At 42.7% G+C, this 25,828-nt stretch overlaps 1 protein-coding gene across 2 annotated transcripts in view; it reads left to right on the forward strand.

Moving 5' to 3' along the window:
* Positions 1-24,030, forward strand: part of ctnna1 (catenin (cadherin-associated protein), alpha 1) — a 74,627-nt gene extending 50,597 nt beyond the window's left edge. For both annotated transcript variants that reach the window (XM_079353086.1, XM_079353087.1), the window contains exons 14-18: positions 2,972-3,082; positions 4,745-4,926; positions 10,712-10,817; positions 20,963-21,097; positions 22,198-24,030. In XM_079353086.1, the coding sequence (XP_079209212.1) occupies positions 2,972-3,082; positions 4,745-4,926; positions 10,712-10,817; positions 20,963-21,097; positions 22,198-22,488 (825 nt within the window). In that variant the 3' untranslated portion in view covers positions 22,489-24,030. The remainder of the gene's footprint in view (positions 1-2,971; positions 3,083-4,744; positions 4,927-10,711; positions 10,818-20,962; positions 21,098-22,197) is intronic.
* The last annotated feature ends 1,798 nt before the right edge of the window (positions 24,031-25,828 follow it).

Raw genomic sequence — 25,828 nt, forward strand, 5'->3', positions numbered from 1 at the left:
CTAATTGACTGACTATGTGCCGACAACAAAAGCCACTCCAGCTGTAAAGAGAAATGGATAGTTCTTAAGCCCTCATAGTATATAACTACATGAGCTACTTAGAGCTGCCAAATGCTATTTTTTCTATCAAGAAGTGAGTGGATTTGTTTAAAACACTTCTCATGTGTAACGACACCTAATTATATATTTGCACTGTAGAGCTACAATGAGCTGGTTGGTTGTATTATGTCATCTTCTATTATTTTCAACACTTTAATGGTTGGAATTGGAATCATTAGTCTTGACAGCACATTTTGTGTTGACAGCGGTGCTCAGAAGCTCCGCCCGGGCTCTTTATGAATAATGCTGCTCAGACATGGACAAAAACCGAGTGAGTGAGGGACATTCATGCAGTATTTGCATTATAATAAGCAATTGATTGAAGATGGAGGTTTTAATTAGCATTCTTTAGTCGGACTGCAAGCCAGAGAGCTACTTTCAATTTCCATCTGCCCCAGCTCCGCTCCTGTTATCCAGATTGATTAAGCTCTTAACACTGGGCCTGTGGGGCAGGCAGAACACTCTCAGGTGGGCGTGTGTGTAGGTGTGCACGTGTGTCGAAAATAACAGAGGATTTAAAAAAAGAAGAAGTCATTCTCACCTATAATTAATCCGTCTAAATGAATCTGCCATCGCAAGTTGCAGGGGATTTGTGGAAATCAGCACAAACTCAAAAGGGAAACGATGTAGTTCCCCATGGGTGTTTCTGTTTTTCTTGATCAGGTATGTGGGGTAATCGTCACATGATTGGTGGGGGAATGACTCGGCTGTTTGGCAGGTTACTCATGGAATATAAAAAGAGCAGCCGTAGAGCGTCCTCATAGATGAGAGAAGGCGTTACAGTGGCTCAGTTGATGGGAAGATAGACGTGTAGCTGAGTTTGAACAGATATCAAACATGTCTATGTAGGCTCTCAGTCAAACTCGATCCAAAGGCAACTGGACAGGTTGAAGCTCTCTCCACTTCTGGATCCTCAGCTGAGCACTATGGGACATCTAGTCTCGAGGGCATGTCCACACAGACAGTCAAACAAAAAATACACGCCGGCACACTTTGCTGTAAACTGACATGCACACTCTGAGATCAGAGCAGACGTGTGTGTGTGTGTGTGTTTGGGGCTACTAAAGATGGACAGGTCTTTAACCCCTGTAAATGGTGCACAAGGCCGCCTGTGTCGGACATTCCTCGGGTTTGACAGGCGGACAGAGCCCTCTACCACCTACAGCGACTTCAGAGAAAATGCCTCCCAGACATCAAACTGTCTCAGCCTCAGGGAGCTGCTGACAGCGAAATACAGGGGGGCATCTGTCGCTACCTTATGATTTGTGCAGGGTGCCACAGCTCAAGGTGGTTTCACTGAGTCTTTCCTTTAGCTCAGAGGGCTTTACCGTCGGGCTACCCTGTCCATGTCTACAGCGGCAGACACGGGGACAAGATAGGAGTAAAGCCTTGTTTCGAGCATTTTGACGATTCTTTGATTTCAGCTCTCATCCTGTCTTCCGTCTCGTAACCATCCTGCTTCAGATAACCATCTCTCCACATGTGACACATGGAGACGAATGAGGGGGAACTGAATTTGACAAAAACATTTTTTTTTCCTTTATTTTTTTAATTGAACTGCAGGCTTCTGATGTCACTTGTCTACAGTTATGTCGCACCAGGGTGCTCACCGTGAGCTATCATTTCTGAGCGTCCCACATTTCCAGGTTATCTGTTGCACAGGCCACAGCAGGTGATATTTCTGCCCCACTGAACAGCATTGTCTGGGATGAAAGAGATGCCTGTGAGTCACTACAGCTTTGTATCTGAAACCCCTATTCCCCTGCGAACAAGAGCATCTCTCCATCCCATAAAGCAGTGTAAGGTTATTCAGAGACCTTCAGCTATTTTTAGACGTGGGGGCTCCAAATCCATTACAGAAGGGAGGTATTGAGACAGCTGGATAAGCACAAGTAGCGGCGGAGGCGTGATAATGCACCTTTATCTGTCCACATCATCTTCTCTGTGCCTATATCACCACCGAATACATTCTCCTGTCAGTCACTATTGTATTTTGCCTCAATCATGACCAGATGAGATAGACATTCTTTTGAATATAAATATTTATGGGTGAATACTCGCCTTGTCGTCGTTTTGCATTCAAAGCAAGGAAAGGAGGTGACGGATCAGGGATGAAGACGAAACACTCGCGAAGAACACAACTCATGCCTCGCACGCCTCTTTACCGACAGCAGCGACAGATGGGACTCGAGTGTTTAGCTCCCAATATGTTTCATAGCAGCTCCTACCTTCATTTGGCCTCTCCGAATGCACAGGCAGCACATTACACTTGATTTACAAATTCATCCAGAGTTTACAGTTTCTTGTACCAAGCTGTGGGGGGAAGAAGACATTTATCTAATGCTGCCCTCGCCGGTAGTGCCAAGGCATTTCTCACTCATAGTAAGCAGCTTGCTTATTTAATAGTGCTCAGAAGGCTGTAGTTTGCCAATATTATTTTGTTCTCCACTTATATCGTACTTCTTTTTTTCGCCTTTTCTATCCAGCATCTTGTTTCTTCTGCCACTGTTTTGATTCAAGCCTCACTGTGTGCCCTTCTTTCACCTCTCTCTCTCTCTCTCTCTCTCTCTCTCTCTCTCTCTCTCTCTCTCTCTCTCTCTCTCTCTCTCTCTCTCTCTCTCTCTCTCTCCTTCTCTCTCTCCTTCTCTCTCTCTCTCTCTCTCTCTCCTTCTCTCTCTCTCTCTCTCTCTCTCTCTCCTTCTCTCTCACTCACTCTCTCTCGTCCTCTCTCTTTCTATGTCTCTCTCTCTCTCTCTTTCTGCCTCTCTCTCTGTCTGTATCTCTCATTCTCTCTCTCTCCTTCTCTCTCTGTCTGTCTGTCTGTCTCTCTCTCTCACTCTCTCTCTCTCTCTCTCTCTCTCTCCTGCTGCAGACTCCAGAGGAGCTGGACGACTCTGACTTTGAGACTGAAGACTTTGATGTTCGCAGCAGGACCAGCGTGCAGACGGAGGATGACCAGCTGATTGCCGGCCAGAGCGCGAGGGTAAGTTCTCCAGCACTTGTTGATGTATTTACTTCTCTCCTGCCTGTGTTTGAAGACTTCACTTGTCAGATGTGGTTCAGTAATAACTTGTGAGAAGTTGAATACGTTTCCAAAAGGTGAAAAACTAATATCGATTTCTATATCACAATCACTTCATTTGTTGAGTTAAAATGTCCTTCCTGAACATTAGTTTGGGCTATATTATCAGAAGCTCACCTAACTATCTCAGTCACAAACCTTTACTTTTAGAAATTAGGAGATTCCTTTTTTAAAAAATTTTTTTTTAGTCATTTTAGAGCTGCTGTCAGACTTTCTCTGGATGCTGTGAAATAAGTTGGCACAGTCGACTTTGTCAAACCAACCATCATCACATGACTCGTTTATGATGGAGTCTCCTTCGTTGTGTTGTAAATGGTTGCCACACACAGTTCAAAGAAATGCATGGGCACTGAAGAAACTCCAAACACTTCCCACTTGTTCTCTAAAAAAGAGAAACGTCCCTGAAACATTGAAGTTGAAAGCAGTACTGCTGTTCTGTCAGTGTGAGCTTCTGCTCTCTTCCCAAACAGCTTCTGTCTCCTTTAACATCCCATCGTCCTGTTTATTTGGAGGCTTAGTGCATTAATGATTTAAAGAATACACAGTTATAAGTTAATCTCTCAAATCCCTGTTGGTTCAGGGATCCATCAGTACATTTCCATGCTGTTACTTATGTTCATTAAAGATTATCACTGTTTTTGTCAGGTAGGTGCTTCTCCTCTTTGCACCGCCATAAACAGCTTTGTTCAAGCTTATGCGACTCTAGAGAGAGAGAGAGAGAGTCCTATTGACCACCAGTAATGGAATGAATGCTCTTGCAATGATATTAGATTTCTTGCCCTTAAGTGTCTGCCTACTTCAGCCTCACAGGCTCATTCATTGAATATCTGATTGCCTGGTTCAAAGCAATCAGCAGTCTCATGCAAAGGAAGGATAGGGGATGACGTGAAACATCTGTAAATCCCTCTCTGTGGGGAGAGGCATTAAGTCCAATAAATGTACTGAAAGAATATTCTTCTCTAAGATGTCATGTGATGCTACTTTGAACCCTGTTTTGACCCAAGGTTTTATTTCTTAAAAAAACATGAACACTCCCGACTGAACCTGAGACGTTGAGTGACATCGACAGCACTCGTCTTGGTTCTGGTCTGACATTACTATGTCAACCGTCAGTCTTTACTTCATTTGTATTCACCACAAAGAGTTCAAACCAATACAAGTTAGTATCCAAATGAAGTCCAACCCTGCCACATCTATGAATATAGATACAGAACAATATTTATTACTGAGTGTGAGCTGTAGATATAGTTTAATGCATGATTGAACTCGTCTGTGTTAAATACACTACGAACTACGTACTGTTGTTAAAACACAATATATATTTAGGCATACCTTATGAAGTACCTAGGTTGTATACATGACGTATTATAGAGCAGCATCATTTCAGTGTTTCCTGAGTCTGATCTCAAACAGTACAGTTCTCCTGTCGTAAGGACGCTCTTGTGCATACATGAACACACCGTAGGAGGTTACAGTACATAAAATGAAACGCCTTGGAGACGGAACTCCTCTGTTGACGTCTTGTGCGCTAACCCTCTGTTTCCCCTCTATGTCCCCCCCCAGGCTATCATGGCTCAGTTGCCCCAGGAGCAGAAGGCAAAGATCGCCGAGTATGTGGCCAGCTTCCAGGAAGAGAAGAGCAAGCTGGATGCTGAAGTGTCCAAGTGGGACGACAGCGGCAATGACATCATCGTGTTGGCTAAGCAGATGTGCATGATCATGATGGAGATGACGGACTTCACCAGGTGAGCTTCACCATCAGCTTGGTTCAGAACCGCCACGTTTTTTTTTCTTGCCTAGGAAACGATACCGCAGTTCGGACATGAACACACAATTTAATCCTCAGAAGGAATCTGATTGAACCATTTGCGGTGTGTCAACGCCTTTTCAGGTTGAAGGTGATGCATGTCTCTTCTAAATCTTAAGCCGTGCTTAAGGAGGACCTCGACACTGATGTCTTGCTCTCCTAAGATTGACATTGTTATGGTGCAATAAAAGCAAAATGCCTCCAGGATAGAACACATGTTTAAGTTAAGCCGAATGCAATCGCCCAGTCAGCCTCCATTTGTTTCCCAACATTGGTTGATATCTGCACAATTCTATGCACCCCGTTTAACACTGCTGTTCATGCATCACTGCTCTCCATTTTCCTTAAGCAGCAGCAGTGTAGGTAGGATTTTCTTCATGAATTTTGCCACCCTGCCTCAGTCCTAATAAGCAAACGCTAAATCTCCCTCCTTCTGCTCCAACACAGTAAAGACTGGTACGCTGTGTAGATCCTGACAGGTTCACTCGGCATCACTGTTACAGGTTGGCTTTAATTATACATGTCAGTGGGATTGTTATGATTATGCTTGAGGGCAGTCTCTTCCGGGGGTCTTTGGCAGTGGGTGTGTTTGGTAGGTGGAAAGGTAGGGTCAGGACTGATATCACACCTGGAGGGGAGGTGTGGTGGCGGCTCGAAAAACCTTGATAAGTAGCACCTGCGGAGGTGCCTGGGGGGAGGAGATTCAACGAAAAGGACGCCGAGACACAAGACGCCTGAAAGGAGAGCACGGTGACCCGATGAACAATGTTTTCCTAAATCCAAATCTAAATCTAAATCCTTCAGGGAAGGATTTAGATTTAAAGTTCTAACCTGTTATCATCGACTACTATGAAACATCTATGCGGTACTAATGCTTAAAAACGTGCCTCCACTAAAAGCAGACACGGGCTCTTAAAGTATTCATGGATACAATGCAGGGTGTTTGCTGAAAAAACTTTTTAAATACTGATTTGTGGAGATGCCCTGCTGTTTGGCAAAGTGCGAATACTTGAGAGAGATGTTTTTAGAGTTGATCAACATCACACAGACTTGTTAAACATCTGTGATCCAGTTTGAAATCTATGGGTGGAATGAAACGGCAAAATAAAAACAGATGACTAGAACTTATTTTTATAAGTTCATCAATACCAGATAACGTCTGTATATAGATTTTTCGGATTTGAATTGTTTTCAGTTTGGACGTGTGCAGTCATTTTGACTTTAGTGCTCACATGACAACACTAAGGCCCCGTGTCCACCGAGCGTTTTTTTTCCTGTACGTCAGCCCTGTCTCCATGACAACAGGTTGTTGACAAGAGCCGCTGTATGAACGACACAGCTCCGTTACTTTTTACTGCATGTTTTATTGTATTTGAGGTTTGTTCCCTTTTACTGTGAGCATCAATCAGATCAATCAATCGCCTTCCGACTTTGTCTGGATGATGAGCTTCATAATGACGGCCCCGCTATCCCGGCCCCGATCAGACACGGAGCGAGGAGGCTGTGGGTACAACACGATCCGTAGGAAACAACAATATGGGGAATATCACCGCCTTGTCCGGGAGATTTTACTGGATAAAGCTCAGTTCCAGTCACATTTCAGGCTTACTAAAATTAAATAAATGTGAAACAGCCAAGACCAACATCTCCTTTTGTTTTTGGTTACCATGGTGATGATAACAGGGCTTTCAGCTTTGTGATTGGTTTGTTGAAAAAAAAAGCATTGGTGACATCAGCAGCGCCTTTTTGAAAAGTTGAAAGATTTAGCTGCAAAAAGTTGAACTTGAGCGCTCGGAGCGGCCGCTCAAAAACGACAGAGCGCTCGTTGAAAAGAAGCTGGGCGCTGCGCTTTTTCATTCAGGCGGCCACTTTCTGCTGAAAACGCCATCTACGCATTGAAAACAACTGGAAAAAGATGCTGGCGCTGAGGGGGAAAAAAAGCTCGGTGGACTCGGGGCCTTAAGTTGTCAGGACGATTTTTGAACCAGGTTTTGAGTCGTATGACTAATCTTGAATTTGGGCTAAAGTTCACTTCCTGATGACACAGCTGCTGATGGAGGTGCAGGTGTGTTTATTTGAGTAAACTCACCTCCGTCTGTTGGAAGTTTTTTAATTTGACAGATTATGTCTCAATCACTGTCATGGACAGTGTAGCTGACGTTCCACCTTGACTTTTACTACAATCACACAGATTACATCTGGCTTTAGAAGTTTACTATTTGTATCTTTCGGGAACTGTAACATATCATTCCTGTTAAGAAGTAGGAATAAACTGTGTTTAGTTGGAGATGTGAAATGAAAAACTAAATGTTAACGTACAGAAACAATGGATCAAAGATTGTTTTGTGATTATTTTTGTCTGCTCCTCTGAAAACCCCTGGCGTTTCAGTGTGCACGACATTGGTATTTGATGTGCGTGTGGTAATATTGACAGCTGCTGATTTGTGTTGAACAGCGTAATCTCTGTGCAATCATCAAGCTCATCCAATGAGAGTACGTTCATGCGTTGGTGTGTGTGGATGATGCGAGGAAACATTTTGACTGCCTGGCTGTTTTTGTGTGACTGTGCCTTTTTAATTTATTTTATTTTATTTATTTTTTTAATTTTCAAGTGAATTAGTCAGAGGACATTTTGTGCCTTACTCTGAGTCACATCCGCAATGCTCCCTCTCTATCGTCTGAATGGGTCAAAGATCCCATCTACATAGCCAGAAGTACAATACTGGAAAGCTGCAGCATGTAAAGGACCAAAGAGAGAAAAACAAACATTTTCTTCCTTCTGCATTACATGTTCTGCACATGCTGTAACATATTTCAATGAAATGCAAATGATGCTGCCATCCACGTTTCCTTATTAGACGCTACAGCAGTGTATATACACTTAAAGAGGTTATTGATTGCAGTGATATCATTATATCAACATGAAGGCGCCTCTCAGTTTAGAGGAGGCCCCGACGGTTTTAATGAGTCTCTTCAAAAAGAAAAACGGCCCCTTAGGAGCTTTTTTTCTTTTTACACTGAGCTTACAGGAAAAAACAAATCTGTTTACAGCATCTTTGTCTCACTGTCTTTGCTTCTGTTTTCCTGTTGGCCACTCTTTGTTTATCTTGCATTTTCCAGATATAGTTTACAATTACCTGTAATTTAATCTAGTTATTTAAAAGCTTTTCTATAGATGGTCAAAAAGCAAATGAAGCACAACTAAATCTGGCTCATTTGTAAATGAGAATCAGTTTTTAATCCTCTGCTGTTAGTATCGAACTGTCAAATACTGAGAGCTAGATGTGGATTGTCTGCCAGATTTTGGCCTCCTATTATGTCTGTCAGATCGATCCCTGCAGAAGTCCTGTGGTACAAAAGGCAAAAAGAGAGCATGCATCATTTATTAATTCAATTCCCCTCTTCTTTTTTTCCCCGATGTCAATCACATCCCTAAATGTGTAATTCTCTGAAAATGAGAATAAGCCTCAATAGATCCTCTAAAACGACCAAGGTTTATTTTTAAAAATTGCTTACCTGTGCCGCGGTCACCTAGCAACCATGTGGCGACAGAACTTGTTTGATTGAATTTCACATCAATACAAAAGCCGGACTTTAAAGGATATAACTTCAGCCTAGAACATACAGTTAAGCAGTTCTATTCAATTGCATTGGTCATGTCCTGTGATGGTAACTTGAGGAATAATCTCTTTAACTACCGATGGAGAGAACAAAGGATCGTACCTGTCGTAGCAGAAGTTGTGCAGAGAAAGTTTGTCAGCTTGGTTTTTTGACTTCTTAATTAGCACAATGTGACCTTGGATTGCACCCTGTGTGAGTGTGTGTGACCATGCACACACACAGATGTTTGTCAGGCTGAATATATGTCTTCACATTGTGCCTTGACTCTGGCGTGCAGCCCGAGCACACCGAAGGTCAGTCGCTGGCTAATGCAGCCGGCACCCAAATGATTGCCCCCTCAACCTTGAGCTGGCACAAAGCGCTGTCAAGGTTAATGCTATGGGAGGTAATTGTTTTGGACCTCTCTCCTGACAAATCTTGCAGAGAGTGAGATTCTTGTTGACTCCTGCATTGCTTATGGCTGTATGACAGCTCTCATGAATAAGGCATGTGTGGCTTGGAAACATGCAACATATTAGGGAGCGACCCTATCTGGGAGTGTTCTGTGCTCACTGCTCAGCCTGATGTGCTTTAAACCCATCCGGAGCCATGCAGCTGTCACCGAACCTGAAGGCTCTTGTCCGTTCTCCAGGTGTAAATCCGTTTTGAAAATCCTACAGAGGTCCTCGTGTTAGGAGCTCTTCTGTCCTTCTGTGGCCTCTTTGTGCTTTCCTTTTTCTTACTAGTCGACCCAAGGCTGCACTGAACACGGTGTGCAAATTTAGCAGCTGGCCTTTATTTCTATAGTGACGGATATTTTTAAAAGGAAATCCGTGGTTTGGGACAAATCGGTTGTTTCATCATCATGCACTTTCATGTTACATCCGTCTGTCGGGACGTACTACAACATTATCACTAACGCTCTATTTTCAAAACTCAACATATGACTTTTCCCCGAGAACCCATCACAATGCCTCGAGCGCCGTCTCCAGGGGGCTGACTCGTCCCCGGAGAGAGCTGGCAGTCTGTGCTCTGACGCATGGCTCCCTCCACGAGGACGCTGACTTGCTTTACAGCAGAGGGAGCAAACGAGAGGGGAAGGGGTTGGAGATGGGAGCAGAGGGAAGAGGAAGCAAGAGAACAAAACACAAAAATTCCATCTGGTCTGGGTTGGATGGCTCATTTTTTAGCCTGGAGAGAACAGCTTTGAATCCAATTTGTGCCTCTTGCCAACTGTGTCCTAGAGTCCCTTGTGGGGGCAGAAAAAACAACAAATGGCCAACAAGCTTACAGTGGGTCGGGTCAGGGCTGGTCTGACCCGTGTTGGGATGGGCTTTGTGTGGCCCCTGAAAGGTCAAGAATGGATTATTAGCTTTAGACCAACGACCAAAGATTTCAGATTGGACGATTCTACTTTCAATTATTGCCTTTTTTCATGTCTCTGTCCTCCTTTCTCCTACACTTAGATGAAAACAAAGAGCTGGTGTTTGTGTGTTTAGGACTTCTGAGAGCAACCAACATATATGAAACCAATCCTATTTGCATCTTTGCTTTCTGATAAATCCCTTAAAGCTGCTAGAATAAGATCGACCAATCAGATTGCATTGAACATATCTGTCAGAATAGAGAGCATATGGTGACTGCTATGATATGATGGGCTTCTATATCACGGGTTATCTCCGATTTTCTGCCAATTTCATAAAAGTATATTCCCACATTTTGTTGACCATATGCTTGAAGTAGAGAAAAGATGGCTCTAATTGTTTATTTTAAGTGGGGTCATTGAGCCTGATAATACAGCACCATGGCATCATTTAGAGAGTGAAGGCAGCACTTAATGCATTTAATGTTTTAGAAAACACTCTGGACTCTGAACAATATGGTGCTCATGTCTGTAAGCACTGCATGTTTGTGAACCAGCGTACACATCTGTCGTTTCTTTTCAAAACCCACACTTTTCTATCCACACTTTTCTCTGCCCGAAAAAAAACAAAAACAACCTCCCAAAACAAACAAGGCTCCCTGACTGAGACGCTGCTGCTGCTGCTGCATATGAAACGAGTGTGCAAGAAGATCAGAAACCAAGGACTGATCTTTCCACTTTTTTTCTTTTCTCTCCCCAGGGGGAAAGGGCCGCTGAAGAACACGTCTGATGTCATCAGCGCTGCAAAGAAAATTGCGGAGGCAGGATCAAGAATGGACAAGCTGGGCCGCACCATTGCTGACAATGTAAGTTGTTAATGAACCTCCATCCCAAAGGGTTCGCTTCAGACGGCACCTTTTATACTAGAGACCCGAATATACAATTAGAATTGCATCAATGTGCCACATCGACGCTGTCAGGGTCCAATTAATTAGCAACAAGTGTGGCAACACAAAGGTCGAATACGGGAAATTAGCTGTTCCTCATTATGAAAAAAAGCATCAACTTTGTGACATAATTCTAATGTCGTGAGCAGTGGGGCCATATTGTACCATATTAACTTCACTGATGTAAAGAACAAAAGGAATGAGACCTTATTTTTATTTATTTTTATTTTTGTTTATATGAAGGACAAATGCATCTGTAACGTAACCTTGAGCTCGAAGCTTTGACTCGCTCATTGTCTTTGAGCACTGAAACACTGTTGTATCAGTCAAGGCTGCAACTGCTCATTGTATCAGACACCAATTTAACCAAAAGTACCGATTTGAGTATTGAGCTCACGCTGAGTTTAAAAAAGTCAAATTTTCATCCAGGTTACATCTGGACACTCCTTCCTTTTTTTTTTTTTTGAAATCATGTACTTGGCAGTGCTGAAACCACGCATAAAAACTGCAAATGCACGCCACACTTCTTTCAGACCCTTCTTCACTTTAAGCCCTGCCTGTTTCCTGTTGCACTCGTGATTATTATTTGACATCTTTTAATTATTCTTTTCTAGCAGATCCATGCGAAACGTTTCCACTGCAGAGCTCTTCAGATGTAAACAGCCTCTATGATTTGTGTTATTCATGACACAACCCGGACCTGTCTTTATCAATTTCTTTCAGGCTCAAACACTCCCTTCTCCGCTCACGGTCTTCTATCTCCCACATCCCAATTCCCGAGTCCATCATCTCTCTGCGTCCGTCCCTTACACAGGAGAATACGCTCCTTGACATAGGGAAACACGCATTCAATTATCCATGGCTTCATATTTCACTTAACTACTTGCACTGTACCACACCTCAGGGAGACTCTGTACCCGATTTACTCCCCAACTTTATTCATGCGCCGTCTCTGAGGCAGGAATGCGTTGCCTCTGTGTCTGCAGTATGTATACATGAGTTTTGTTCAATCATGGAGGAGGTGAGGTTTGATGTTTCTCAACAAACCACGGTTTGTCACGTTGAGGCTTTCTGCTTTAAAGACTTAGCCTGCACCAGCTGTGGGTTTCTTCACTTCTATCCAAGAACATGCGCTCAGCAAGGCACGCGCTTGGCTCCGGATGTTCCCTGTAAGATTTCAATTTTGATAACATTGGAGGCGTTTTGGAAGTCTCTCTTCCTCTGGTGTTGTTGACATCGCTGCTGATATGTTGGCAAAACAACATAAAGGCAGGGAGCCCTCTTTGTTTCGTAATGAGCTATTTCAAATTGAATGATTCATAGCCAACCGCGCATGCATATCAATGCTATGCATCGGCCATTTAAAAATCTCTTTGAGTCTGCTGTGCATCGTTCATCCCCAAACAGTGGAGGTATGCCTACACAAAGCACTGTTCGGTTTCTGACTGCTGACTTTCATGACTGTTTACCGTTTGTTTTTGTAAGAAGACGAGACATGTTAGGGCTGCAGTATCCCCTCCTGAACTGATGGTGGAACAATAATCAAAGAGGGATCTGAATAACACTCGCATGTAGAATAAAAGTCAAATGTATATTCAGATAAAATAGCTTTGTGTTAGTGTGCCCAACTAGTGCTTTTGATCGTGCCACACATACCGGAACATGCCCTCCCCTTATACTCTGACATACTGAACTGCTGACCGCCAGCGGCCCAGCACGCCTCATACATCATTAAAATACCTTCAAGTCCATCATGTTCCGGGTCCACGTCGATCACAAAATATAAGTCAGAACTGTTCTGACCTAAATGCATCGGAATCATTTGAATAGGGAATAAGCCGTTCTGGAAAGTGACTTTTTTTATGCCTCACTGCTGCTTTTGAAGATGCTTATTCACTTTAATGAAAACACTGTTATCCCCCAAAGAAAACAGATGGGCAACTGTGCAGGTGTGTGAGCGTGTGTGTGTGTGTGAGCGTGTGTGTAGTTGTGCCTACATCTGAACAGTGCTGTTGACTTCAAACACACGTGTTTGGATGTGAGGGATTATTTTATTCTCCCATCCTCAACTGCTTCTAAGTACTGGGTTCTTTATCATTTTAGTTGTGTATATGTATGTTTACGTATGTGTGTGTGTGTGTGTGTGTGTACACTGTTATTGGGTTTTGGGTGTCGAAGCACTCAGAGTATGAATAAATGAAGAGCTTTGGCTGTTGGAACAGAAGTCTTTGCCAGTAGTGAGGACCCCTCCAGCCTCTGAACCCATCCAGCTGTCCCTCTTAGCCTTTCTCTCTCAGCTGAGACCAAAAACACGAGCAGTCCAGGCGACACTCACCCCTATAAGATCAGTCAGTGCTGCCAGGGATAGGCATGGGGTCGAGGAGAAGAGAATGATGGAGAGATGGAAGAGGTAGAAGAAGAAAAAAACGGGGGGAGTGTATTTGTGCAGAGAGGAACATCCCTCTTGAGAGATGAATCCATTAAGAGTGCTTCGCCTTTTAATTAGTGGTATAATTGCCAGGTGGCAGTTTTTTAAATTTATTTATTTACACAGGCAGTTTATATTTAGGGCTATAACTCCTAACAAAGCAGGAGACGCCACAGGCCCACTTAAAGCAAAGGCATGGCACGTTGGGAGGGTCTCCATACTCTGGCAGCAGTAGGAATGTGATTCAACACCAAGCTGCACACATACTGACAGCAGACAGAGAGCAAAGGCAATGCTGGGACTGCTCATTAACCTCGGCATATTAATCACTTGCGCTCTGTGCCTCTGGCCTGTAGGGCCTTTGAGGGTTTACTCCTCTTATAAAACACATTGGCAGATGGTCCCAGACTGATAGCAGCACAGCATCTCACCCCACATTTTCCTCTGCAGAAACCGTGTCAAGGAGTGTTTTGGTTCGTGAGGATTGTTTTTAACAGAGGGGCGTGCAGGTGGACACGGTCTACTTTGGAGTTTCTGAAAACAGTTAAATACGTGTAATAGAGCTTCATTAAATTTTAAAGAAATGAGTGTAGCGCAGCGATGAGCTGCAGGATTTAGGTCAGTGCCGTACAAAGGTCTGCACTGCAGTTTATTAAGAATTTATGACCCTCCTCTGCAGGGCACCTTATGAGAATTCCATCTGAGCCGGCTGGTAAACAAATAATGCTATGTAATTGAGATTTATAATGTAAATGTGTTAGCCACTATGTAGCCCATAAATTTCTGCTGCTTGCCTGCTCACCACACAAACACTTGGACATACAAACACATGCACATAAAATCAGGCTTGCATATGTAGAGAATGGGCATGTACAAGCTGTGTCCGTGCAAGCTTTATTCTCATGATGTATACTGACATACATAGTGTACTTTTCCAATTTGCATTCAATCAGTAGAGATTTATGGTGATCCAAGGGCTCTGTTGCTGGTCACAGTCTAATCCCGGCCCTGGCCTGAGACGCTTTACAGCAGACAGGGTTGTAAATTACCTACTGCAGTGGAGAAGCAAAATCTCCCAGGGAGTCCACAAATTCTCAGCTCAGCAGTTCAAGGGTCAGCCCTCAGCCAACTGCAGTTAAACCCAAGCGAGTAAAGCACACCTGCTGCTTGGAAAATACTGTATATCAGCTCCCAATTGGTTGTTTTAAAAAAGCAATTTGCCAACTGATTTCATTATTAAATGTTTTAAGTCAGTCCTGAATGCCTTGCAGAGATCATTTGGCCTAGAACGAGACTGAAAAATGAAAACATTCAGACTTCCTGCTGTGATTTTTTTCTTCTTTTTTCTTTTTTCTTTTTTGATATTACAGCCACAATTCAGAATGGTTAAGTATTTAAATGACTAGCTTGAATTCATATTTTAGGTTTGAAGTTCTTAGGTAAAGACTTTATTCCAAACCTAAGGATTTTAAGCATTTCTTTATCAAGTGAGCCGAAAAGGAGTAAAATGTCCTCGTAAAAAAAAAAGTCAGTCTGAACAGGAAACAGAAACATTATAAATGTTTGAACAAACATGTTTTTTTTTTTTTACTTTGCTCTTGTGTCACAGATTTACTTTGCTAAAATATCCGTTTTGCTTTCAAGTGGACGAGTAAAATGCCTCAGTGACAGGTGCAGCGTGAACATAAAAAATGGATGAGAGCCTTATAATTGGTCCCTGTGGTCACCTCCAGAGACGGTCTTTTTGGCTCGCCCCCAGCTTGATGTTCTGCTGTCACACTCAGACGCCCTGTCAGCTTCAATGTCACATTAACATTTCCAATTGGCTGTGTGATTGAATCGGCCTCAAACACATTTAGATCCTATTTTAAGCAGATGGAAAAAAAAAAAATCTGGTTATCAAAACATCTTGACTGATATAGGTCGGTCACGTTTATCCAGAGGCAAACAGCAGCAGACAGATGCCATCTATTGTCCACCATATTAATAATGAAGCATGTTAACTTGATGAGTCTGATTTGTTTACATGTAAAAGCTCTTCTTCTAAAGCCCTCTCATATTTCTGTGATTAGTCTTGTCCCACTTTAAAATCACTTTATACAATAAATACATTGATCAAAAAATCAATCACAGTATGACATCAACAAAGTTAAACCTCATGTATATCAGTATGTAGGAAGCACAAGTGATTCAATCAGTTTCCCTATGTGGTACATAGGAAAGAGAGAACTGGTGCAATGGAAGGAAAAGCAAAAAGCAAGACAACCCCCTAAAGAGAATAGTTTTGTATTTGCAGAAGAGCATCAACCTTTTTTTCATTTGTTTGTTTGGAAGAACAGGATGAGCGCTGCCAGAGCTCTACAAAATGATCTCCAGCAGGTTTCTGGTGTTTGTTTGTGACCAAACTCTCCGAAAAAAAAAAAAAAAAAGACTCCGTAAGGATGGCGCGAGGGCTCAATTTTCCTGGAGTGGGACCTGTGCTCACAGTCCAGCATCTTGAAGCTTGATTGGCATCGCCAAAATTTGCAGGTCTGCCGCGGGCGCCCCGATCTCTTCTCCCAGATGAGAGCATGTTCACACAAAGCATGAGTGATAGGCATGAAAGAGTCTGGAGATACAATGTCGAATGTTATGCTGCCTGTAACATCGTCCAGCATGACTGCTTTGTGAAATCCTCCGAGTGACTGTGAGGCCTAAATGCCGGTTCAGTGGGTTGTTCCTGGTGAAGGACAACGTCTGGACACAGCGTGTTGATGGTTCCTGGATGACGACGGCTTTCATGTCGTTGACTGGCCCTCTAGTTCCCCTGACCTGAAATCCAGTTCAGCACCTATGGGACATTAGGTATTGGTGCACTCGGCTGTCCAGGAGCCCAGTACTTCAAGGCTGGGAGGAGATCCTCCAGCACACAATCTGCCAACTCATCACGGGAATGCCAGACGTTGTCAGGAGTTCATACAGGCACACAGAGGCCATCCACGCGTCTGAGTCACAACATGAGAAGAATCCAACCCTCAATGGGTTTTATCATTGTGGTATGATGTGTGATTTAAGTTTATCCTAATGTTTTTGAGCAGTGTATTTTTCTCTTCTTTCCTTCTTTTTTTCAATGTCCACAGATTCCAGACAATTTAATCATTTGCTGTTGCAGTGTAGCCTTATATTCTACTCCAGTTTCCTCCTGCATGCTCTTTGCAGTGCTTTGTCTTCTAGATCTCTTTCAGTTTTCCCATAGATTTCAGGTGCACTGCTATTCCCAGTGGCAGTAACCTTCCGTATACGTCTCTGATCCCTGCTGCGCTCCTGGCAGTTTAGAGATGTCACGGCAGATGAAGTGTCCCAGTGACTTGTTGTCCTGAAGGTCCTTTCTCAGCTAATTATTCGACATCCCTTTACCACACACCGCTTTAAAGAGCTTGCTGTTGAAAGGTTGTTTGTTTTCTAACATCATAAAGCTTCCCTCAAACGATGTCTTTCATTAAAATTGTCTATTAACTTAAACAAGAGAACTACGTGTTTCAGTATGATTCATATATTTGAGGCAGTCTTGTGGGTACGTTTCAGAAACAAATGCATTTTTATTTTTTTTAGCTTTCCAGCCGTATTTTCTGTGACTCCAGGAAACGAGGAAAACTGTCAAGTTAAAGCAACAGGCAAAGTCCCAATGAACACACCCGACAAAGACACACCAGCCATCACACTTAGACATGACAGTGGGGAAAGTACTAATTTACTCACTATAGGAAGCATATCAGAAAAGCACCTCTGTGCTCACAGCCCTGTAGCACTCCCCAACAGGTTGCTGGCAGCAGCAACATTAGAATGCTGCGGTGTCAGTAAATATTTGAAATTGGCATTTCCTCTGGGTGATGCGTCCTGAAAGGTCAATGCCGGGCAGCAGCACAGTGACTCTGAGACTGTCTCTCCTCTGGATAATGGAATTCAGCAAGAACTGCATGGCATTTCCAATAATGGGACCTGACCTTCCTGATCATCATTTATATCATGGACGTTACCCAACACAGGCCACAGTGAAAGCCTTCTGTTAAACATCCTCCTCTCTTATTCTTATTGTGTCATTTGCGTGCTGTCAGTTGGTTTGAAGGGAAAGATTTTTTATTTTTTTCCTGCTTTTGTGCGAGAGTCTGCTGTGAACCTCCTCTTGAGCAACAGCTTAAATGCTAAGCAATTCAACATCAAGAGAGCGCTGCCCACACACTTATAAAGTGAGACCCTCATGAATATGGAACAAGGCGAAAGTCATGCAAGCCGTGGTTACTTTAAAGAGAAAACAATTAAGAATTAGAACAATGATCAGCGATTCTCTTTCATCCAACTTGGATGTCTCACCTTTCTTTATTCTGAAAAGGCTCTTGGAGCCAGTAGTGAGGAGACGAGGAACAACTCCACAAGACTCATTGACATTTCTCCGTGTACTGCTGGCTGCTGTTGAAAGCTGGTGACTCACCGTTTCCATGAGTTTGCCTTGAAAACGTATCACAAACTCTGCGAGGAAGTCTGGAGTGCTCCTCTCTTTGTTTAGTGCTCTCATTAGTAGCGGAGTGAGGGTTAAAGATGGTACTTAAATATAAAGGTAATCAAGAAACGTTACTATGGTGACTGCTGTTATGATTAATTAATGTGATTTAATGCTTTTATTTTTTCCCCGGTTTTTATGTTTTATGCTAATTTAATGTCTTGTTTTGTTAAAAACCCTCAAACCTTGGGAATTAATGCAGTTCAATCAATTCATATTCATTAGTGAGAGACAAATATTTCTTATGTCCCACACGTGCTTTGTTTTCTCACTCATACAGCACAGTGAATGGAGCCGGTGAGCTCCTCTAATTAGTGAATTCGCAGAGATCATCTTGTGATAACCGTCGAGCATATCTCACACAGGGAATCCGTTTGGATTGCCAAAACAATCCAAGGTGTTTCGGTCTCTTCTCTGTGCAGCTTATACATTCACATGTCACAGTCGGAGCAGCCTCGCTGAGTTTCCTGAGTGCCGAGTGAAGCCAGCAGCTGAGCTGAGTATGAGCACAAGTGATGCTTTCACAGCACCGCACTCTCAGCCGTCTCAATACTTCCCCGAGCCCTCATTAGCATGGCTGCTGCATTCAGCCTCATCCCAGGACTTTGCTTTTGCATCCAAGTGTCTATGCACACACTCGCACATCCACACTATTTTTTACTTTTTACCCCCCCCCCCCATCTACAGTTGAGTCCTCCTGTCTGTGTTCACATTCCCCTGTTGGATTTCTCCCCCTTATTTACTCCTCCATACTGTTCTCCCTCTGGCTCTCTATTCATCCTCCTTTCTCCAGCTACTTATTTTTCTTCTTCTTGCCTCCTTTTTTTTCCCTTTTTTAACCTTTCCTCCCTCTTCTCTTTTATCCAGTCTCTCAGCCGTGTATCAGTCCTCTCCTGTATGATGATCATCCCCTCCAGCCCTTTCTCTCCTCATCTCCTCTTGCATACTCTTCTTTAATAGAATGTCAACTCTTACATTTCCCTCCTCTCCACTTAGCCCATTTTCGATAAATCAGGAGGGGACGGTGGTGAGAAAAGACTCCATTTCATTAATATTGTCACAGGACATCTATAGTGCTGTGACTGTGGAAAGACGGCAGTGTAACAGCCTCGGTTTTATTTGTTTTGATGAGTATTTATGTATGCAGATAGGGCGGCTGTCTGAACACAGGGAGAGGAAAGCGCTTGGTGTCCTTGTTCTGCTATTGCACCACATGACTCTGCTGTCTGCCGTGAATGAAGGAGCGGAGTAGTGCTGGCTGGGATGGTGTAAATACATGCATGCTGGGCTGTCGGTGTGTTACAGTCCGTGACGCGCTCAGCACACTCTCACCAGGGATACTTCCGTGCTCACGAGGATCAGACATGTCACCGTCGGACGTGTTCCAAAAACTTTGCGAGAAGAAGAGAGGGGTTTCCTTCACCTTCTTTGACTAAGTTCATTTCAATAATGACACTCATTAATAAATGGCTGCTCACTTATTGCCTGACTAAATCCTCTTCATTTAGTGAAGACTCGTGCAAACACTCGCACGCCTCATCACTGACCTCACCAGCTCCATCCTACACATCCCATCAATTAAATATTGGTTGCTATTACCTCCCATTCACCTTTCCCCACACACGCACGCACGCACGAACGCTCAGGATGAACAGCTGCCAGACTCCTCCTCCTCCAGGGAGCTCAGCACCTGCACATCCTGATGTTTCAGCCGCGTCTCACTCCTCGGCCACTCTGTCACACGGTCACTCGGATGTTTATCACAGGAACAGTTTGTTCTGTAGTCGAGGTAAAATGCTGCCAGCCTCTGGTTACCTTTCACAAAGAGCAGTCGCCCCATGTCATGATCATGTCAGACGCTCTGATGTAAAGCATCAGCATGCCAGCAGGGTGTTGTGTCCTTCACTTGATGTGCAGCTAAAAAGAGTTGTGTGGCCTAATTACCATGCTGGCAGGGGGCTTATTCAGCAACCGAGTAAGGGTATAGATGTTGTGTTCAAGGTAGAAGCCAGATGTCATTATGATGAGATGAAGTACTCCATGCTAGATGAGATGCATGTGGTCACAGACTGTCACTCTGAAGTGGGTTTTCTGATCATTCATTGGATTTGGAGAGGTTGATGTTTTTTATGTCTTCAGTATAGTTTGCTCTGTGTTCCTCGCTCACTTTTGAAAGTATAGATTATACCTAGCAAGAGTGAATAATTAGCCTTTTGATTTATGGATGGAACCTGAAGCCTTAAAAATGTTTGCCCAAACATTTTTGGTTTGTTCATTAAAGGATTCATTGCTTCAAGTATCTTTGTAAATAATTATTTTATTTTCTAAAATGGTAAGCTGAAATGATTTTTTTTTTTTTCCCCCGCCAAAGACACTGAGGATTTTATCTTATGCTGTGAAAAACACTCGTCTACATTTTCTGAACTTCAGATGTTTTAAAGAATTCAAAACGAATACAAAAAAAAATTCTAGAAAGTAACTGACAGATTAATCTGAAACAAAAATGAGTCACGCAGCCTTCATAGAATTGATTTCCACATTGTTTGTGCTTTCCAACATTGAGATTCCCACCTGTACTGACAGCTGAGATCAGTGACGTTAAGACTTGTTGTCCAAGTTTAACATCAACCTTTTCAGCACTTCCTTTTTTTTTTTTTTTAATTGCTTCCCAAAAACACTTCACAGGATGACGGCCAACCCTGAGAGCGATTGACGACCGTGTTGGGCTGTTAATAGAATTTGCATTCTGTGTGACTTGATGGTGCCTAACCCTGTGAAAGATGGGTTATCAATCTAGCAGGTTGTGGGCGTGCGTTTGTCATTTTGGCTCTGAGTACGTTCCTAATGTGGGTGTCTACTTTACCTGTCACACTGCTACTAACTCATGTTGATAAAGTGCGAGATCATCGCCTCTGTGGAATCACATCAATATTCAGATTGAGTAGTGCCAGCAAATGACTCCACTGGCAAAAATTGATTCATTGTTCGACCTGCAGGCAGGTAGTATTAAAACTACCAACCTGTTACTCCTTCTTTTACTCACTCATGTGTACATTAGTTGACATAAGTTGTCTCTCTCTCTCTCTCTCTGTCTCACAGTGCCCAGACTCGACCTGTAAGCAGGACCTGCTCGCCTACCTGCAGCGGATTGCCCTGTACTGCCACCAGCTGAACATCTGCAGCAAAGTCAAGGCTGAGGTGCAGAACCTGGGAGGAGAGCTGGTCGTCTCCGGGGTGAGTTCAACACGACATAAAACATGGCAACGCTGTCAAAGCTTTACCGACCCCTTTGTGCAACAGGCCCCACAGTACCTAAAGAGTAGTGGAGCAGTTGATGTGGGGCGTTAAATGAAATCCTTTTTATTTGGTCTGTAACTATTTTTGATGGACTGCGGAGAGCAGTCGTCATAGATGGCAGGTTCAGAGGAAGCAGAGGGTGGTGAGAGAGAGAGAGGAAGAGCACTCATGCAAACAGTGCAGGTTTGGAAACACTAACATTAAGAAAATGCAAAAATGTTAAAAAGCCTTAAGGATAAAAACAAAACGCTGATTGTTAACAGAACTGCATTTGTGTACAAATAAATGCTGACAGATTAGCTTTAATTTCCAGCTCACAAAGATCATTAAATCAATAGAATTCATTGACTTTTCTAAAGTTTTATTATCTGCTGATGTCCAAATAAATGAAAAATACTAATACCTTGAGGCATTGGTGGTTGGCTGTCATTAGTTTATGATTCATTCTCTGCACTCTAATTTGCAGCCTATACTTCATAATGACTGAACAGATAACAGAAATAATGGCCTTTCTCTGCAAGCGAGGACTAATGTAGCCCAAATGTTCTCCAACCTTTTTACTACTTAAGATAACGCTGTAAAAGGCAAATGTTTACAGACCCTATTCAAGCATTAATTAACCTATTACTTGCCAGTCAAATTAATTAAAAGCAACAGCCTCTGTGTGCAGGAACTAATGAATTCTTCCCTCCTTTCTTTAGGGGTGAAATGAGCCAATGCCTCGAACACATCCAGTCAAGTGTCACCGGAGCCTCTGAGGCTATTAAAGTGTGGCAATTAAATTAGTGTGACCTTTTCCCATATTCAAAAAATTCTCCCATCTGTTTGTGGGCAGGGAAAACTCAGAAAGGTTGTTGGTTCTTTTGTGCAAACACTTAAGTCTCAACACGTGTGTTTGGATTCTAGCATTAGATAGAAGTAGATCATTTCCTGGTTTAAAAATAGATGTGAATTAAGGCAACATCTTTGCTTTGACAGCTCTACAAAGCTAAACGTTCTCTCTGTTCTTCTCTCTCCCGACTCTTCCGCGTGCTCAGTTGGACAGCGCCATGTCCCTCATCCAGGCCGCCAAGAACCTCATGAACACTGTGGTGTCCACCGTCAAGGCGTCCTACGTGGCCTCCACCAAGTACCAGAAGAACAAAAACATGGAGGCCCTCAATATGCCGGCCATCTCCTGGAGGATGAAAGCGCCTGAGAAGAAGCCTCTGGTGAAGAGAGAGAAGCAGGACGACGGCCAAACCAACCGCGTCAAGAGATCCTCTCAAAAGAAGCACGTGAACCCGGTGCAGGCTCTCAGCGAGTTTAAAGCCATGGATAGCATCTAGACGGCCCTGTTTTCTGAGTCAAGACAACACACACACAGATTGACCAATGAGTTTATATAAAGATAACGCTTTTCACTCTATCAAAAAAAAAAAAAGAGAGGTTTATCATGTTTGTTCCATTTTTGCATAGACGGCTTGTCTGTTTGACCAATTATATTCCTTCACAGACTCTTTTGTATTCCACGAGTTCACGTTTGATCTAGTCTGCTTCTTAAACGTCTCTTAAGAAGCGGTCCGAGGGAAATCAACTGGACATAAGGCATTCTCTGTTTGTTTCCATGTCTGTGTGAGAACGAGGAGTGGGTTTCACACGCATCATCACAACTAATTCCAAGAGGCTTTTGATTTTCTCTCCAGTTGTGTCGTTAATGACAGCGGGGGTCTCTGGTGTTTTCCAGTCAAACGTTCGATCCCTTTCTGTTCTGAGAATATCAACTATGCAAAATCTCAACTGCCTTATTTTAACCTGAGTCATGACTGAGTTGTTCATTTGGATGTGCTGGGCTAACTGGTAAGATTTTTTTATTATGTTTGGTTTAACTTTAGTAACCAAAGTCAATATATGTCCATGTGTGCCTGTACTTTTATAACTTTATACTTGTTATGCCACTAAAAGAAAAAGTTTAAACTGATCTTCAACACTACTTTCAGAGCTGAGTGACGCTCATTGTATACCTACTTTAATAAATTGTCTGACAAAGGCCATTTCTTCATAATTTAAGCATGTCAAGTTATATTTCAGTTTTTTGGATGTTCACTTATTGGCAAACCAAAAGTGACTCACCAGCCCTCTGTTTGCTGCGATAATTGGTACCTTGGCATCTGCAATGAGTCACACTTTGTAAATAAAACCCCAACTCCTTTAGAGTGAGAGAGTCGGGAGGGGCCGAACAATGAGTCGACCCTTTCAGACGTCCTCAAGCTGACGAAGCTTCATTAACTGACAACGTGACCAAACACCTTCACGATCTAAGAACGGCTCCAAACTGAGGGATCAATATGTTTCCTTTGCACAGCTTTAGAGAGAGGATTTCAACTCCTTCCTTATCTTTGGGCTTGAAAACTAATCGATGTTGAACTTGTGAACAATCTTTCTAAAAACTAGAAACAAGGTGTTGCCAGGTGTTGCAGCTTTAATGTTAAACATATTTTTTTTTGTTCAGGTAACAGCAGTGGTGATTTAGTTGCTCTGTGCAGCAGTCGTGTGGTATCGTCCTGCAGAGTGATGCACTGGTATACAGCAAGGCTTTGAAATTCTGCTGCTCTTGACACCTGTAAATTACTACAGGACGGGCATGATGGGTTATTGGACGATTTTTTATTTACTGTAGAATCAAGCATTTCCAGAGTGTTTTTCATTAAGTTTGTTTTCCTCACTATTTTCCTTTTTTTTCTGTATTTGACTTTGGATTTTGAATCTTGGGTGATATCAGACTACATTGCTGTGGATTTTTGTTATTGAGAGCTGACTTATTAGTGCACAAGTTTCTTGTATTCATGTGCCTGCTTTATATCTAAATAAACAAACAAAATAACAATGGATTTGTTCTTGTTTTCTTTCTAGCACACTGAAGCTATTTTCCCCTCCCTTGAACCCCCATTGTCCTCACATGCCTCTTTTGTATTGTACCAGATTTATGATGTAGAGACGAGGTTTAGTACGAGAAGTGCTAAAAAAAAAAAAAAGCCCTTCAGGGTCGTTTTTTGCTTTCAAAGATAAAATGAGGTTCCACACATCCCTAAATATGCTGCCGTACATAATTAAAGCATTATATCATGTATACATCCCCTCTATAAAGTGTGCATTACTGACTTGAGGGTCATATACAGCATGCTGTTGTTACTATTACAATTGGGTTCCTCTGCTGTTGTGGTTTATTTTCTCTGCAAAAAGAAAATAAGTGCAGCTTTTAACATCAAACACATTCTTCTGGTGATCTTTTTTTTTCACATTACTTTGTGGAAAAAATGCATTAGGAGACCAAAGAAAGTGCACAACATGAAGATAAATATATCTGAACTCTGTATGCAGCAGAAAATGGTCTATTTTTCCTTAAGTGCCGTAGTAATCGCACAACAGAGCCAGTATGAGTCACGATTGTGAAGACGTTCCCTTTTTTTATTCATGCAGGACAGCTTCACTGCGTGGACCTGGTGTGTGATGACTGATTACCCATTTACCTAATCTCCATCCATTTAAGAGTCATAGTTCTTAAGTTTTAAAAGAATATGTATTATGAACACATGCAGAGAAATAAAGCAGTAGTTGATCACAAGATTTCCAGAATCTCACTTACAGTTTTTTTTCATTCTAACAAACCCTCAAAAGTAAAAGTATGAGCTCCATTTGTAAAGAGATGGGTTGTTATAGGTCAAAGTGAAAGGCCTTTTAGAAGAGGTGGCTGCAGAACATACTTTTGCAAATACAGAATGGACTTCTACATAAAGACTTTCAACAGATCAAAAGAAAAAAAGGGCAGGAATATGACAAAGCATGGATACATTGAGGTGCACATCTTCTTTTCTCTCTCTCCCCCCCAAGACAGCGCTGTCGTCGAGTGAGCATGCGCGCCAAAAGTGCGTCAACCTTTTTTTTTTTTTTTTACTACGCAAAATGAATGAGCCTGGAGAAATCATTTTAGATGAAACAAAGTGCAAAAAGTCAAGATAAATAAGCTTTAACCTTCAAATAAAGCTAATTTACAGTCATTTTAATTTAGATAACATGTTGGCGGGGAGCTTGTCTTCCGGCCTGTCAGCCACGACTATGTTTGCAAGCTCATTTTGCTTCTAGGTGTTGTTAAAGAGAGAGGGAGAATTGAAAATTACAGAAACTTACACAGATACAAATAAAAAAATGCCCGCAGGTTGGAGTGCACTGTCAAAGAACAGGGACATCTAAGAAAGGCCACTATGCTTGGCAGAAGTGATTTCCGCGTTGGGCTCACTGACATGATGGACGAGGCCTGCGACGCGCTCAGTCAAATGTTTTGTTGGTACTTAAATGTCATACTGAGTGGATATTTACAAACAAAAGGGAAAAGCAAGCTGCATAACAAGAGACTGGCTCACCTTTGAAAGAAACACCAACATTACCTGCAAGGGCACCTGTGACTGCGAAGATGGAAACATCACCTCTGTGAGTTGAACTTTCTTTTATTGTTCCTGTTGTCACGCCTTTTTTCGGTGTTGATGTTTTTGAGTTAATTCAACAGAGAAGTCGACGTCAATGGACTTAGTGCTTGTTGTGTGCATGCATTTTGAGTCGGAGCCCTTTAATGATCGTGCTGTCTGGAGTCCATTCACAACTCTTGTTGATCGTGCAGTTGTGACGCAGATT

The sequence above is a fragment of the Symphodus melops genome (assembly GCF_947650265.1).
Source record: "Symphodus melops genome assembly, chromosome: 9".
Classification (NCBI taxonomy): Eukaryota; Metazoa; Chordata; class Actinopteri; order Labriformes; family Labridae; genus Symphodus; species Symphodus melops.